The following is a 17,116-nucleotide window of genomic DNA, read 5'->3' on the forward strand; positions in this document are numbered from 1 at the left end:
CTGAATGTTGCAGACCCGTTGACTAAGCCTCTTCCACGAGCAAAACATGATCAGCACCAAGGCTCCATGGGTGTTAGAATCATTACTATGTAATCTAGATTATTGACTCTAGTGCAAGTGGGAGACTGAAGGAAATATGCCCTAGAGGCAATAATAAAGTTATTATTTATTTCCTTATATCATGATAAATGTTTATTATTCATGCTAGAATTGTATTAACCGGAAACATAATACTTGTGTGAATACATAGACAAACAGAGTGTCACTAGTATGCCTCTACTTGACTAGCTCGTTGATCAAAGATGGTTATGTTTCCTAGCCATTTACATGAGTTGTCATTTGATTAACGGAATCACATCATTAGGAGAATGATGTGATTGACTTGACCCATTCCGTTAGCTTAGCACTCGATCGTTTAGTATTCTGCTATTGCTTTCTTCATGACTTATACATGTTCCCATACTATGAGATTATGCAACTCCCGTTTACCAGAGGAACACTTTGTGTGCTACCAAACGTCACAACGTAATTGGGTGATTATAAAGGTGCTCTACAGGTGTCTCCCAAGGTACTTGTTGGGTTGGCGTATTTCGATATTAGGATTTGTCACTCCGATTGTCGAAGAGGTATCTCTGGGCCCACTCGGTAATGCACATCACTATAAGCCTTGCAAGCATTGCAACTAATGAGTTAGTTGCGGGATGATGTATTACGGAATGAGTAAAGAGACTTGCCGGTAACGAGACTGAACTAGGTATTAAGATACCGACGATCGAATCTCGGGCAAGTAACATACCGATGACAAAGGGAACAACGTATGTTCTTATGCGGTTTGACCGATAAAGATCTTCGTAGAATATGTAGGAGCCAATATGAGCATCCAGGTTCCGCTACTGGTTATTGACCGGAGACATGTCTCGGTCATGTCTACATAGTTCTCGAACCCGTAGGGTCTGCACGCTTAAAATTTGATGACAGTTATATTATGAGTTTATGTGTTTTGATGCACCGAAGATAGTTCGGAGTCCCGGATGTGATCACGGACATGACGAGGAGTCTTGAAATGGTCGAGACATAAAGATTGATATATTGGAAGCCTATATTTGGATATCGGAAGTGTTCCGGGTGAAATCAGGATTTTACGGGAGTACCGGGGGTTACCGGAACCCCCTCGGGGGTTTAATGGGCCAAGATGGGCCTTAGTGGAGAAGAGGAGGGGCGGCCAGGGCAGGCCGCGCGCACCCTCCCGGGCGGCGCCCCCCTTTCCTTCCTCTCTCCCTCCTCCTTCCCCCTTCTCCTACTCAAACTAGGAAAGGAGGGACTCCTCCCTGGCGCGCCTCCTCCTGGCCGGCCGCCTCTCCCCCCCTTGCTCCTTTATATACGGGGGCAGGGGGGCACCTCTAGACACAACAATTGATCCCTTGGATCTCTTAGCCGTGTGCGGTGCCCCCCTCCACCATAGTCCACCTCGATAATATTGTAGCGGTGCTTAGGCGAAGCCCTGCGTCGGTAGAACATCATTATCGTGCTGACGGAACTCTCCCTCAAAGCTCGGCTGGATCGGAGTTCGAGGGACGTCATCGAGCTGAATGTGTGCTGAACTCGGAGGTGCCGTGCGTTCGGTACTTGATCGGTCAGATCGTGAAGACGTACGACTACATCAACCGCGTTGTGCTAACGCTTCCGCTTTCGGTCTACGAGGGTACGTGGACAACACTCTCCCCTCTCGTTGCTATGCATCACCATGATCCTGTGTGTGCGTAGGAGTTTTTTTTAAAATTACTACGTTCCCCAACAAGTTGATCACGGGATGATGTGTTACGGAATGAGTAAAGAGACTTGCCGGTAACGAGATTGAACAAGGTATAGGGATACCGATGATCGAATCTCAGGCAAGTATCATACCGGTAGACAAAGGGAATTGTATACGGGGTTGATTGAATCCTCGACATCGTGGTTCATCCGATAAGATCATCGTGGAACGTGTGGGAGCCAACATGGGTATCCAGATCCCGCTGTTGGTTATTGACCGGAGAGATGTCTCGGTCATGTCTACATGCCTCCCGAACCCGTAGGGTCTACACACTTAAGGTTCGATGACGCTAGGGTTATAGAGAAAGTTTGTATGTGGTTACCGAATGTTGTTCGGAGTCCCGGATGAGACCCCGGACGTCACGAGGAGTTCCGGAATGGTCCGGAGGTAAAGAATAATATATAGGAAGTGAGGTTTTGGCCACCGGAAGTATTTCGGGCGTCACCGGTAATGTATCGGGACCACCGGAAGGGTTCCGGGGGTCCACCGGGAGGGGCCACCAGCCCCAGAGGCTTGCATGGGCCAAGAGTGGGAAGGGACCAGCCCCTGAGTGGGCTGGTGCGCCTCCCACCAAGGCCCAAGACGCAGTTAGGAGGAGGGGGAAACCCTAGGCACAGATGGGCCTAAAGGCCCACCCTAGGGCGCGCCCCCCTCTCTCCCCCTCTTGGCCGCCCCTCCAATCCCATCTAGGGCTGCCGCACCCCCTAGGGTGGGAAACCTAGAGGGGGCGCAGCCACCTCCCCTCCTCCTATATATAGTGGGGGTTTTGGGGCTGCCAAAGACACGAGTCTCTCTCTCTCTCTCGGCGCAGCCCTACCTCTCCACATCCTTGTCCTTCGTAGTTCTTGGCGAAGCCCTGCTGTAAACCACGCTGCTCCACCACCACCACGCCGTCGTGCTGCTGCTGGAGTTGTCTTCCCCAACCTCTCCCTCCTCCTTGCTGGATCAAGGCGCGGGAGACATCACCGGGCTGCACGTGTGTTGAACGCGGAGGCGCCGTTGTTCGGCGCTTAGATCCGGAATCGACCGCGATCTGAATCGCTGCGTGTATGACTCCTCCAACCGCGTTCTAGTAACGCTTCTGCATCGCGATCTTCAAGGGTATGAAGATACACTTCCCTTTCTCTCGTTGCTAGTCTCTCCATAGATTGATCTTGGTGATGCGTAGAAAATTTTAATTTCTGCAACGATCCCCAACATTCAATACCTGTCTCGCTACCCCTGCTTTGTCACTGGGTGAAATCACGCAAGATTGAACCCAAAGCTAAGCACCTCTCCCATTGCAAGAAAAACCAATATAGTTGGCCAAACCAAACCGATAATTCGAAGAGAAATACAAAGATATCAAATCATGCATAAAAGAATTCAGAGAAGATTCAAATAATATTCATAGATAAGTTGATCATAAATCCACAATTCATCAGATCTCGACAGACACGCCGCAAAAAGAAGATTAAATTGGATAGATCTCCAAGAACATCAAGGAGAACGTTGTATTGAGGATCAAAGAGAGAGAATAAGCCATCTAGCTACTAGCTATGGACCCGTAGGTCTGAGGTAAACTACTCACGCTTCATCGGAAGGGCAATAGAGTTGATGTAGATGCCCTCCGTGATCGAATCCCCCTCTGGCAGGATGCCGAAAAAGGCCCCAAGACGGGATCTCACGGGAACAGAAGGTTGTGGCGGTGGAAAAGTGTTTTCGTGGATGCTTCTGGTGGTTTGGGAATATATGTGAATATATAGGAGGAAGATCTAGGTCAGGGGGTCACCGAGGGGCCCACAAGGTAGGGGGCGCGCCCTCCACCCTTGTCGCCGCCTCGTGGCTCTTTTGACTTCAACTCAAAGTCTCCTGGGTGTCTTCTGGTCCAAGAAAAATCATCGTGAAGTTTTATTTCGTTTGGACTCCTTTTGGTATTCCTTTTCTGCGAATCTCAAAAAACAAGGAAAAAACATAAAGTGACACTGGGCTCTAGGTTAATAGGTTAGTTCCAAAAATAATATAAAATAGCATATTAAAGCATATAAAACATCCAAAACAGATAATATAATAGCATGGAACAATCAAAAATTATAGATACGTTGGAGATGTATCAATGCTCTTGGGGTGCCTTTTCGGCACAAGGGCGAAGCGGGTTACGATGATGGCCAAGCGGCATATGTAGCAGTTGTCGCCCATGCTGCCCATCAGAAGACGGTGGCCATGGTGATTGTCGGGTGGTAGGTGCGACATATGCCAACGGGTGGCTTATCATTGTGGGAGCCAGTAAGACGTCGCCGGTGCCTGGAAACGGGATGAGGCAAAGACATGCACGCCAGCGAATCTTACCCAGGTCCGGGGCTCTCCGTGGAGATAACACCCCTAGTCCTGCTCTGCGGGGTCTCCGCATGATCACTAGATCAAGACAAGTAGCTACAAGTGCTCCTTGAGCTGTCGGGTTAGAGGGAGAAGAAGGGCAAGGCTAGCTCTCCTTTTCTCTCTATGTGGTGTGTGTAATTCTATGAGACCAACCCTTTGCATGGGTGTCCCGGGGGTTTATATAGGCCTACCCCCCTAGGGGTACAATGGTAATCCGGCTGGGCGCGGGTCCTAGCCATCAATGTCTATGCTCGCCAGCTTCTCCACCGGTCATTGGGGCTCGCCGACTGGTGGGTCCCGCCGGCTGCCGGCTTCTTGGCCGGCACGCCGGCCCCATCGCATGGGGGCTTTGTCGGCGGCTGGTTACTGTTGCCTCGCCTCTGATGACGAGGGCTTTGTCGAGGTAAGCGTGGCTACAGTGTCGCCGCCTTGCGAGCTCTCACTGTAGCCTTACCTCGTCTTGTCTCCTTAATGGGGCGCATGCTTCGAGGGAGGGAGGTAGCCGGCTATTGGGAGCCGGCCACATCCCTGGCCGACTAGAGGAAGCCGGGCCGTCTTCAGATGTCTCTCTGGCAAAGGGGCCGCCGCCCGCGGGCCGTTCTGGCACCTGTCGTGGGTGACGTCGGGGCCAACATGGCTACAGTGCCGCGCCGGACGGGGGATGGCTGGCCCGTACGGCGCCCTGTGGCCATGCCTGTTCCGGGATTCGGGGGTAGTGGGCTGTACTGTGGCCACACCCCATCGTACCGCCGCTATGAGGGTTCAGTCTTGGTGGGTGTAATCTTGGCCGGCTTCCGGGAGCCGGCTTTCTTCGTGGCCGGCTTCTGGGAGTCGGTCTTCTTGGGGCCGGCTTCCCGGAGTCGGCCATCTCGTATCTTTCTTGGAGAAGGTTTTTGGGGCTGGGTCGCCTTCTGGGAGTCGGCCCTGGGGGTAGCCGGCCGGGGGAAGGTGGCCCTAGGCTTTGTATGCTTGAAGGCTCGAATGGCCTGATAATTTTCCGAAGAGCCAGGGAAGTCGGTTAGGCTACCCGTGGCCATTTAGTCCGACAGTGATCCTCTTCTCCTGCAGAAGGCTAATGGCGTAGTGGATTTGGCTAGTATGATGCTGGCTGGTATTGTCCCCAACCTCAGTGGTTGCAACAGTGGCCATATGGCGCTGCCTGAGGAGTTTCGAACTTCCGATCCGACAACAACGACGATTTCTTGCGTCAGATGGTTAGTGGTTTGCATTGAGGACAATGGAGGTAGTTTTGCGTGTCGCGCAACATGCTTCATGGCCTCAGATCTACCATGTTCCGTCTTGACATGTTCCCCTGCCAGTATATGCAAGAACAATGGAAGCAAGAGAGGCATCAGGTAAAGTAAATCTCAAGTGATGAACCGCCTGCTAATCTACCATGGTTAACTCGCGTAACCCACCAGTAAGTTGGCGGTTCATCACCAACATTTCATGGATCCACCAACAAGATACCAATTCCTCACTAGGCAGCGCGTGGTGTTGTGGTATGATGCAGACCAGCCATCAGCTACCACTTGTGGGGATGGCACGGGGCCTTTGGATCGTCCCGAACTCGAGATTTTGGCGGTGTCGGTCTCCTTCCTCCCTGTTAGAGACTTCACCATGTTGTGTCGAGCGGCTCTCGTCGTGGCTCGTTAGCCTGCCACCAAGACCATGCACGTATTTAGCTGCTCGGATCGAGGCAAGTGTACGAGCAACATAGAATGTCTTCGATTGGGTGGTACTTCTTGGGTAATTGGTCTCGAGCTTCGGGGATGAACCTAGTTCTGGTCATTTGGTTATACCTGGCAATGGCGACATTCCGTTACCCTGATGAAGCCATTGCTTGGAGTTTCCTTGGATCTGATCTTTAGGATGAAAACCCACGATCTGAACTTCGGCAGTTGGATCGGGTGTATGACGCTTGCACGTCCTTCTCTTTATGGAGGCGTCGTTTTTGAAGAACCTTCCTCGTAGTCCTTAAGCTGTCAAGAGATAGTTTGGTGCCGATGGCCACTGTTTTATGTTGTCAATCATTATTTTTATTGCTTTCAGTTTTTTTTTCCTTTTATTCTCGTCCAGGCATAGCTTAGGTCTTTATGCCTTTGCTATTTGTCGATGTGATTCTTCACGTGCTACTAGTGTTGGATGTGTGCATCTTAAATATATAGAAGCCGGATGTGTACTCCGGCCGGATGTGTACTCGCTATAATTATATCCTCCTCGATGCTACATGTATAAATCAATAAAATACACTATTCGTCGAAAATCAGTCTAACCACCTCCAGCTATTCCAGGCCAGACACCCCAGGCCTTTCCAGGACAGCAACCAAACGGCTTCCAAGAAATTCCCAGCTCCGCTCAAGGCCGGGCAGAATAAGGCAGCGGCACACGAACCAAACAGTCCTCGCTCGTTGTGTTTTTTACCCCGAGAGGCATAGCGCTTGCGAATATCGACATGGCATTCGGCCGGGATCACGACCGGGGAGAGTTTTCTGGGCTCACAAAAGCTGTGGAAGTGACAGAACGCCCAGAAGTTACCACCACACCCCACAAGGCAGAGATCCTTTGCGGCTCAGAGGAAGCAGCATCAGGTGCAAGAGGCCAGGCCGAAGGCTGGCACACATTCCCCTCTCCCTTTCTGCTTTTCCCCTCCTCTCCTCTCCAGTGAAAAGGAAACCAGAGAACGATGCCCTCCTAGAACACACTCCAAGGATCCCCACCGAGATGTATATAGCCTCGTGGTACCAATCCATTGGTTGCGACAGGAATTCCGGCGGCGGATAATCAGTTAGCATCATCCTGTCCTGCTCTGCTGGTCTAGCTAGCTAGCCCGGTCCATGCAAATGCCGTTCTGCCCCAAGCTGTGGGATCGGAGCCCGGTCCCGCCGGCGAACGCCATCGCCGTCAATGGCACCGTCGTCGTCGCCAACACCTTCGGCCTCTCCGCGCCCGGCAAGTCCACCACCCTGCGCCTCTTCAGCGGCACCCAAATCGACCACGGTGAGTGCCCTGTCTGTCTAGTTGTTCGTGTGTTCGACTGTGACTGATGCCGAGTGCGTGCAGAGACGGGGAAGGGGAAGCTGAGCCCGGAGGCCCCGCTGAGGGGCGGCAAGAAGAGCAAGCACGGGAAGACGAGCACGACGACGTACCACGTCACGTTCGTGGTGGACGCCGACTTCGGCACGCCGGGGGCCGTGTCCGTCCGGAACGGGAACCGCGCCGACCGGTTCTTCCTCCGCCACGTGCGGCTGGAGCTCGCCGAGGACCGCAGCATCCACTTCGAGTGCAACTCCTGGGTGTACCCCTACAAGAAGACCGCCGCCGACCGCCTCTTCTTCGTCAACACGGTCAGAGCAGAGGCCATTCGTTTGTGTTTGTTTGATACCCTGCCCTGTCCTTGGTGAACTCGTGCATGAAGGTTTTCTTCATTCTTTCGTGGTGACCACCATTGCCAGAGCTACCTGCCTTCCAAGACGCCGGAGGCGCTGGTGCTGCTGCGGGACGAGGAGCTGCGGAGCCTGCGAGGGGACGGCAAGGGAGAGCGCAAGGACTGGGAGCGCATCTACGACTACGACCGCTACAACGACCTCGGCAACCCCGACAACCCGGAGCACGTCCGCCCGGTCGTCGGCGGCACCCGGACGCACCCCTACCCGCGCCGCTGCCGGACAGGCCGTGCCATCAGCAACACCGGTACTGCTAGACTTGCTGCCATTTCCAGCCGATTTCATTCATCCTGAATAACAAATCTTGCATCTCATGGCTGGTTGTTCTAATAAAGACGGCGTGACGGAGACGCGCAAGCACGTGATCAACCTGGACTTCTACATCCCGCCGGACGAGCGGTTCAGCCCGGGGAAGCTGGAGGAGGTGCTCAAGCTGGGGGTGCAGGCGGTGACGCACTTCGTGATCCCAGAGGCGAGGACGCTGGTCCACGGCAACGACTTCAAGTCCATGGAGCAGCTGAGGAAGGACCTGTACAGCAGGCCCGTGCAGCCGGCGGTGGACGGCGAGGTCATGGAGAGGCTCAAGTCCTCCGTGCCGTCCCACAAGACCTACAAGCAGGTGGCCAAGGCCGTCAAGGAGGAGCACCCCGCCAAGTTCCCCATCCCGCAAGTCATCCAGCGTGAGTTTTCCCTCTCTGTTCTGCCGCCCAATTCATCATGCGTCAAGTTTCATCTTGGGATGGTGATCGATCGATCCATGGTGCAGAGGATCCTGAGGCGTGGAGGAGCGACGAGGAGTTCGCGAGGGAAATGCTTGCAGGGCTCAACCCTGTTGCCATCAAGAGATTACAAGTAACTACTACTAGTAATTCATCTCATCGTCCTGAATTTTCTTGACTGAAAACTTGCAGCGCGTGCATTGAGATTGAGTGACTTCCAAATGTTCTACTCTTAGACGTTTCCGCCGGTGAGCAGTGGCGGGAAGAGGAGCTCGATAACCGCCGAGCACATCAAGAGCCAGCTTGGAGATGTAACCATTGAAATGGTTAGGAAAACTTCTCCCTGTTCTCCTTCGTGTATGATGTCTCTGCTTGGTATGCATGATGCACATACAATATCCCTGTAAATGCAGGCAATGCATCAGAAGAGGCTGTACATCCTGGACCACCATGACTACCTGATGCCGTACCTGAGGCGCATAAACACGCTGGGCGTGTGCATCTACGCGTCGCGCACGCTGCTGTTCCTCAAGGCCGACGGGACCCTCAAGCCGGTCGTGATCGAGCTGAGCCTGCCCAGCGACGGCGAGGGCGACACCGAGCTGAGCCGGGTCTTCCTCCCCGCGACCCACGGCACCGAGGGCCATCTGTGGCAGCTCGCCAAGGCCCACGTCTCCGTCAACGACTCGGGGTACCATCAGCTCATCAGCCACTGGTGAGGACGAAAAGTTCCATTCTACTAGTCATCATCTGCACACAAGTCGACAAACTGAGTCACTGACACGGGCGGCCAAATGAAGGCTGTTCACGCACGCGGCGGTGGAGCCGTTCATCATCGCGACCAGGAGGCAGCTGAGCGCCATGCACCCCATCCACAAGCTCCTGGAGCCGCACTTCAAGGACACCATGCAGATCAACACCCTGGCCAGGAGCATACTGCTCAACGCCGGCGGCATCCTGGAGCGGACCATGTACCCGGGGAAGTACGCCGTGGAGATGTCCTCCGCCATCTACGGCGACTGGAGGTTCACCGAGCAGTCCCTGCCAAATGATCTCCTCAAGCGGTACCCAGACCATTTCTCTTTGATTTTTCACTTGATTTTTTTAGGACAACAAATGACAATCTAACGAGCTGTAATGTAATTGTTATTCTTGTATCTGAAGGGGGATGGCCTCCAGCTCCAATGAGCCCGGCGGCCTGACCCTGCACATCGAGGACTACCCGTACGCCGTCGACGGCCTCGAGGTATGGCACGCCATCGACGGGTGGGTGCGCAGCTACTGCGCCCACTTCTACCACAGCGACAAGGAGGTGGACGGCGACGCGGAGCTGCAGGCGTGGTGGCACGACGTCCGGACCGTCGGCCACGGCGACCGGCAGGGCGACCAGGCGTGCTGGCTGGCGCTGGACACCGTCGACCACCTCGCCCAGACGCTGTCGACGCTCATCTGGATCGCCTCCGCGCTGCACGCGGCCGTCAACTTCGGGCAGTACGCCTACGCGGGGTTCCCGCCGAACCGGCCCACCCGGTGCCGCCGGTTCGTGCCGCTCCCGGGGTCGCCGGAGATGACGCAGCTGGAGGCCGACCCGGAGAAGTTCTTCCTGGAGATGGTGCCCGACAGGTTCACCGCCACGCTGGGGCTGGCGCTCATCGAGGTGCTGTCCAACCATACCTCCGACGAGGTCTACCTCGGGCAGCGCGCCACGTCCACGTGGACGGACGACGGCCAGCTGCTGCGCCTGCTGGACCGGTTCCGGGAGGACCTCCGGCGGGTGGAGAGGCGGGTGGAGGAGAGGAACAAGGACCCGCGGCTCAAGAACCGGAGGGGGCCGGCCAAGGTGCCGTACACGCTCTTGTTCCCGGATGTCGCCGGCCAGGAGAAGGGGCTCACGGGGAAAGGGATACCCAATAGCGTCTCCATATGATCGATCCACGTGTATATGACTATGTAAATTTATCTTCATTTGGGTTTTGGGTGTTCTTTTATGATTGGGGGTGATGCGGATTTCTTTGTTGGTTTGAGTTTTAGTATTTGTTTGTGTAAAATGGTGATCGGCTTGAGATTCAAAAAAATGAAAATGGTGCTTGCTGTTCGGAAACCGATCTCACAAAAGGGTCATCTCCCTTGTCAAAGACAAAACTGTTGGACTCCTATTACCCTAGCACGTCATGTTTTTTTTTCAATAAAGACACTTTTAACTTAAAATGTGACATCAAACGGATAAAAACAAATAGAACTGAATAACACTTCATGTCCGCATGTCGCGACCCGTGACTGGTGGTGCTAGCATGCGCGCCTCGTCGCCCTGCCTCGTACTATGTCCTTCATGTCCTCCATGCGCTCACCCTCTAGGACTTGACTGTTGCAAGGCAAACAAATGTGAACTGAAATTCTAGAGGACCGAACGTTCTCCCAACAATATTCTATCACAATGCGGTATGCTAAGTTTATACTACCTCGTATTTGTGTCAAGTTTTTATCATAGATTGTAAAAGTTATACCGATGCAAAAAATAAATAGAAGTTATATGTATTACTATATTGGATGCATAATCAAATTTTGACTCAAAATACAAATAGAGCTAATAAACCTGATTGGGGAGGTAATTACAGGTCATTTCCGAACACGCACACCCAGCACTTGGGATGGGAATGGGTTCTTCCCATGGAGATTCAAGACCCCCAGGTTCTGGCTAATTTAGAAGGACTGAACTTTTCTCTGAGATTCACAATACCCCTCTGAAAGACATAAGGTTCCCAGCCAGCCCCTCGGACATGGAGCCAACCAACTTGATGTCCAAACCTACCACTTTGTTGCCTTCTTTCCAACTGCTAACGCCAAAAATCACAAGACATGCTGCCCAATGTCAAACCAGGCCAATAAGAATGAATATTGCATTAAAAATTTCAGTGTTTACAAGTAAATTCAGCATGAGCTACAGCTCCGACATAGCAATGTTCTCCATAAAAGAATTACTCGGATGTAGTCATAACAAGACACAGTAGAATAGTAACACGCTTGGATGCGCCATCAAAACTTTTCTCTCGTGATAAGGGGGGAGACCGGCGTGCTTCAGCATGTTCTGCATCAGCACTGGACTTTCCTCACTTGTATATGGTGGGTAGATTCTTCTCTCCAGATCGACTGCGACCCGCTCTGAACCAGGGTGACATAGTCCCCTTCATTCATGTATTTCGCATCCTGTCGAAATGTCCAAGAAACCAATGATTGATCAGAACGAAACTTGGGGACTTTGGGGAGCGAAACTTCATGACAAACCAGCATGTTTATATTGTCGGAATGGTGATAAAAGATTGACTTTGTGAAGCACATGGACTTACCAGCAAGCTGGTAATTGCTCTTGAGAAAGTCTCTTCTGCGTCATCTGAGAACTCCATGAGAATAGGAACCACGCCCTGATAGAGTGCCAGCCGTTGCTTCACTCGTACTCTGCAATAACAGCGGAATGATATCATCAATACTCCAGAGCATCTATTTCCCATTCTGATCATTTATTTGAGTGGATGCTAGGTATCACAGATCAACGCAAAACCCACTCCCATAGTAGATTTCACAAGAGGAAAGCACCGTGGTTAAAAACCACAAAAGAACATACTCATTAGTGAATGCATATATGGTGGACGAGGGACGGTAGTGGCTCAGAAGGACAGCCATGGAGCCCACACGTGTAAACACAATGATCGGTGTACGAAGGGTGTTCGCCATCATTGTAGCATGAGATCCGAACATTTTACTTAATTGGCTTTTGCAGAAGTCATCGTTGAGCAGCGCCTACAAGAATAATCATGAGAAAACATGGGTTAAAACAAAAGGTATAAGATGGTTGGAGTCTAAGTAGTAAACATCAAATAGAGCAGAAGGCACCGCATAGTGGGTTGAAAGTGCAGCAGCTGGAAAAAAGCGATCATACCTTTGGACGTGCAACAAGACTGGGAGCTTTAGTTGGGTCGTATAGGCTGGATTCTGTTCTAAGTGCCACAGTGTGCATCACCTTCACTGCCTTCAATGGGTACCTAAGCACATGAAAAAGCACAGATGTAAGTCCAATGCAATGTTATAGACCAATGTAGATCTGTACCCTCTAGAAATGCCTCTGTGATTGCTTAATTGATATACACAATAACACAAATAAAAGGGATTTAAAAGCTATGACAGGTTAAAACTTACTTCCCGTGGGCAGTTTCACCAGATAGCATAATGGCATCAGCAGCTTCCCGAACAGCAATGGCTATATCAGAGACTTCAGCCCTTGTTGGAGTTGGATGATCTATCATGCTTTCCAACATATTTGTTGCAACAATTACTGGTTTCTGCATGCTTCGGCATGTTCTGATAATCTCCTCCTGTAAAGGTAAAATAGTTGCAGTTTAAATGCAACTGATGCTTGGTTGCATTTTAGGTATATTAAGAAAAAGTACAGAAGGATGAATCTTTTTTTTTACTCCAAAATTTATAGACATGCTCTGATAAATGCAGTGGTTTTTTTAGTCTCACCTGTAGTAAAGGAACTTCCTCAATTGGAAGTTCAGCACCAAGATCTCCACGAGCCACCATTGCCTATGAACATTTCAAGAAGTTCAGTATTTAGCAGTAATAAATTACAGTGTTCAGGATATCGGTAACTGGTACCATATCAGTCGGGGCTGATAAGGGATTAATCGGCGAATCGGCCATTTAACTGAATATATCGGTAACCCATTTATCGGTAGGTTAACTAGGGCCATATCTATATATCCGAGGCTACATAGCAACATACATTGTACTGAATGTCTAAATGTGCAATCCTAGGCTACATAGCAACAAGGAAGAGTACCTTGATGTTCTGATGATACATAGATCAACATAGAAGAGCACAAACAACAACAACAACAACACAGCACCAGCAATTGTACATCACTATCTAACATCAAATGAGAGCAGCACAGTAACAGTACTATCTAGAAACATAAGAGAACAGCACAGCAGCAGCAGTACATCAGCATTTACAGAACAACACGAGTTGTGCTTCTGTTCTTGGCATAGGAGAGTAGTTTTGGGCCAAAATATCTCAGTTAATCGGCACAGCCGATAATTCAGCCTGACAACCGATAAATCGGCTTGTCAGACCGATTAACTGGGCCTCCCAGTTAATGGGCCGAATAGGCTTTTCTCGTATCGGAGGGGGGTCGAACAGCAGTTAACTGCAGTTAAATCGGCCGATATTTGTAACAATGATAAATTAGTCCACTAAGGTTGCAAAATATATATATTTTTGTTATCACAAACATAAGACCTGCATGCAGCATGTGCAGGATAAATCTAGACTTAAATAGACCAATGGAATTCATACGCCATATAAGAATGATGTGTTTGAAGTTTCAATAAACATGATCCACTACTCACTCATGACAGCTATCTAAGGAAATGTACATGTGGGAAGGAGTTGCTATTTGTTTTGACATGAATGAACTAATACATTCAAGGCCTTACCCCATCTGAAGCAGCAATAATGGACTGGAGGTTTGGGATTGAATCAGCACTCTCAATTTTTGGAATAACATGTATATCCGCATTAGCACCTGGGTATGAAAGAGCAAAGAAAATATTGAGTAAGCTCCCAATATAGATATCCAGGACTTCCATAGATGATAGAGAACATTACTTTTCAGGTAAGCCTTGAGTTCATGAATAACTTTGGCATCCTTCACAAACGAAACAGCATAGAAATCAACACCGTTTTCAACGCCAAACTTGATATCTTCCCAATCCTTCTCTGTTGGGGCAGAAGCATGTCATGTCAGGATTTTGTGCACACCTATGAGACAATTGAACATGTTAAGGAAGAAACCAATTAACCTGTTATAGATGGCAGAGTTGCGCTCTTTCCGCGCACATTAAGGTGGCGCCTTGATTTCAACTCCCCACCATCGACTACTACACACTTGACTGTGTCAGCTGTTTTCGACTTCACAGCAAGCGACATCATTCCTCCTGTTAACACAAACAATGCAATGAAGGATTAGTAACTCCAACGTTCTGTATTGTTTACCTGCAAACAAGACAATTTGATTTTAAAGGACAGCCAAATAATCTGATAGAATGAAGAGTAAAACTCCCTCTCTGACAGTGTCTAAGAGAAAATATGAGTAGTCTAAGACACGGCCAAATAACAATATGAGTAGTCTAAGACACGGCCACACTCTACAAAGCAACACATTGACCATAATTTTCTAAAAGAATATGTTGCTCCCTATGCCGATAATTATTTCTATATTGATGCTCAATACCTAAAAACTGTTTGAGTGGCACAAAATTTAAAACTGCTAATATTATGGAATAGCAGGATTAGAGTTTTAACCAGGAAAGGTTGTAGAGAAAATATGAGGGCATGCACTTACTTTAAAGAGAATTTAATCATCAACATTAAATTATAGCTAAATGGTGACAGGCCAGTCCTCACCATCCACCAACAGTATGTCACCAGCTTCAACATCGCTTATGAAGTCATCATAATTCACGCTGACAGTGTCTTCGGTGCTCACCCCTCTTTTAATCGTGAAATTGAACTCTTGACCTTCCGCAAGCATGATTGGCTCAGGAAGATCCCCACTTCGCACTTCCGGACCCTGCATCACTTAACCTTAATCATCTTGCCGCATTTGACTGCTGCATTTAATTTAATGAATTAAATCGTGCACACCTTTGTGTCCAGCATAATAGCAACAGTATTGCCATCAGTGTTCTGTGCGTTGTACTCCTTGACCAAATCAATCACTTTTTGGTGTGACTGGTGGTCTCCATGGGACATATTCATACGCGCAACATTCATTCCAGTCTCTGCAAGCTTCCATATCATCTCACGAGTGTTGGTCGAGGGGCCTATGGTGCAGACTATCTTTGTCTTCCTCCTGGGAGTCGCATCCACTGCTTGTGAGGTGGCGTCAGTACTGACATCAGTATTGCTCTGCATGCAAACAAGATAAATCTGTCACTGAATGAACCACATGTTTCGAACAGTTAATTCTCTCATCCCGTTTAGCATATCGCAAAGCAAAAGTGGCAGGGAAACAAATGGGTTGTTAGCTAAACATTCCAGAAATGGCTCAAGAGGTGCCATAGAGGTTGAATTGCCTAGGAATCAGAAACCAAACCTTTCGGCTCCAATAATCATCAGCCAGCCATTTTTCAAGTTCGGACTGCTTTTTTTGGTTTTTATTTATTTGTTGTAGTAAGATCAGAGCAATATTAAAGGGAGCTTGCAGTTCCCCGAATGTAATGTGGTAGAGATGAGTAGATCAAAAGCTCTATACGGGCGAGGCTACCGCAAGCTGGAGCAGATCACGTGGGAGTCTCAAGCAGTGCGCTCGGGATCAGACCATCGGTCACTAACGAAGTGCGCCGCAAGGACGACGCTATAAGTAAGCACAAACAAACAAATCCCAGCAAGACAGGAAACGGCGAACCCAACCGCGGTGCTCGGGATCAAAATCGCCGAACACTGCAAGAGCGCGGAGCGACCAGGCCAGCCGCTGCTGGAGCGGCCCGCATCGAACACCGAGAGCATGAGTCCAGTCTGTACTCAGCGCGCATGGAGCAGCACCAGGGAAGCAGGGAGAGAGAGCCGGCGGACGCTCACCAGGGCGGAGAGGGAGCCGTTGGTCCCGGCGACGGAGAGATCCGCCGCCACCTTCTCGGAGGCGGAGGTCCGCAGCACCCGCGCGGCGACCGCCCGCCTGGGCTGCGGGGGCGCCGCCACCGTCGCGGCCGGCCTGGCCGCGCGCGCCGTCGCGGCGAACCCGCGCACCATCTCCGCCGCCGCCGCCGCCATTGTTCGGAGGACGCCCCGCGGTTCGCGCTAGAGACGGGAATAGGGAGGAGCTGGTGGTCGTGGAGGGAGAGGCCGCGGGCGACGCGAGGGTTAATGTTGGGAGGAGCTGCGAGGAGGGGAGCACCGCCCGTTCCCTCCGTGGGCCGGGCCTTTATACGCCGACTGGTGGTGGTGGGGGGCCGGAGGCCCCGGAGCCAGGCGGCGCGGTCCATACGATGCGCCTCCGCTCCTCGTCGCCTCGGTTCCAACGCCCAAGAAAAGGTTCCAGCGCCCAAGAGACCCGGAGACCAGCGAGCCTGCCTCTGCCTGCCTGGCACGAGCCAGTTACGTGTGGGACCCGCTGGGGGCAGCGAAATGGTGGACTGGTTGTTGCCAAGCGTCTATTTTGTACACGTACACGCAACATTGCACACAAGTCAAGTCAAGTGCACCTCAGACGTGGTTATTTTTCCCTTGCTGATTTTATTGCACAGGGTTACAGTCAGCGGTGCGGCCACCAGCCTGACCAAGCAAAGCTAGCTCATGGGGCGAGGATAAATTCCTGTGTCTCACAAGCTGATCGTTGAATCTCAACCATTAATGCATGAAGTTGTGGCTCATGAGTCCAACACTCAACTATGCGATCATCCGATCACAGTTGAGTTGCAAGCACAATAATACCGTCAACGCACGAGCATCACACACGAGTGTGCCGAATAAATCCGGTAACCTTTTCATGAAGATATACGTCAATTTTCCTCTCCACAAATAAAATGAGGGACAGTGATATCCCCAGTCCATCAGGATTCAAGTCCTGGTGCTCGCATTATTTCTGGATTTCCGGCGATGCGCTTTCAGTGAGAGGAGACGTTCCCGTGACAACGAGGTGTCTACGGTGACTTCGTAAATTTCAAGATGAAATGCTGGCTCAGTCCCTCGAAAGTGCTTATAAGGATAGAGTGTGCATGTG

At 50.7% G+C, this 17,116-nt stretch overlaps 2 protein-coding genes across 2 annotated transcripts; one reads left to right on the forward strand and one right to left on the reverse strand.

The window, feature by feature from the left end:
* The first annotated feature begins 6,620 nt into the window (after positions 1-6,620).
* LOC109782804 (linoleate 9S-lipoxygenase 6) lies at positions 6,621-10,437 on the forward strand. The gene is made up of 9 exons (XM_020341416.4): positions 6,621-7,171; positions 7,235-7,518; positions 7,627-7,864; positions 7,953-8,297; positions 8,384-8,469; positions 8,573-8,662; positions 8,750-9,051; positions 9,137-9,400; positions 9,501-10,437. The coding sequence occupies exons 1-9, from the start codon at positions 7,009-7,011 to the stop codon at positions 10,261-10,263; spliced, it is 2,535 nt and encodes an 844-aa protein (XP_020197005.1). The 5' UTR covers positions 6,621-7,008; the 3' UTR covers positions 10,264-10,437.
* A 782-nt stretch (positions 10,438-11,219) lies between these two features.
* On the reverse strand, positions 11,220-16,413 carry LOC109782805 (pyruvate kinase isozyme G, chloroplastic). Its single transcript, XM_020341417.4, has 12 exons — positions 15,976-16,413; positions 15,040-15,303; positions 14,800-14,965; positions 14,196-14,330; positions 14,002-14,112; positions 13,830-13,918; positions 12,855-12,917; positions 12,528-12,703; positions 12,271-12,373; positions 11,956-12,131; positions 11,681-11,789; positions 11,220-11,540 (listed from the first exon to the last, which is right to left on the reverse strand). Exons 1-12 carry the CDS (start codon positions 16,165-16,167, stop codon positions 11,427-11,429), a joined length of 1,698 nt encoding a protein of 565 aa, XP_020197006.1. The 5' UTR covers positions 16,168-16,413; the 3' UTR covers positions 11,220-11,426.
* Positions 16,414-17,116: the final 703 nt, after the last annotated feature.

This window comes from Aegilops tauschii, chromosome 1, assembly GCF_002575655.3.
Source record: "Aegilops tauschii subsp. strangulata cultivar AL8/78 chromosome 1, Aet v6.0, whole genome shotgun sequence".
Taxonomy (NCBI): Eukaryota; Viridiplantae; Streptophyta; class Magnoliopsida; order Poales; family Poaceae; genus Aegilops; species Aegilops tauschii.

Coding starts and splice junctions, on each gene's coding strand:
- LOC109782804 (XM_020341416.4), top strand. CDS start 7,009: ATGCAAATGCCGTTCTGCCCCAAGCTGTGGGATCGGAGCCCGGTCCCG. Junction 8,298..8,383: donor CATCCCGCAAGTCATCCAGC/GTGAGTTTTCCC, acceptor TCCATGGTGCAG/AGGATCCTGAGGCGTGGAGG. Junction 8,470..8,572: donor TTGCCATCAAGAGATTACAA/GTAACTACTACT, acceptor TTCTACTCTTAG/ACGTTTCCGCCGGTGAGCAG.
- LOC109782805 (XM_020341417.4), bottom strand. CDS start 16,167: ATGGCGGCGGCGGCGGCGGAGATGGTGCGCGGGTTCGCCGCGACGGCG. Junction 13,919..14,001: donor ACTCAAGGCTTACCTGAAAA/GTAATGTTCTCT, acceptor TTTCATACCCAG/GTGCTAATGCGGATATACAT. Junction 12,918..13,829: donor TTATTGCTGCTTCAGATGGG/GTAAGGCCTTGA, acceptor AAATGTTCATAG/GCAATGGTGGCTCGTGGAGA.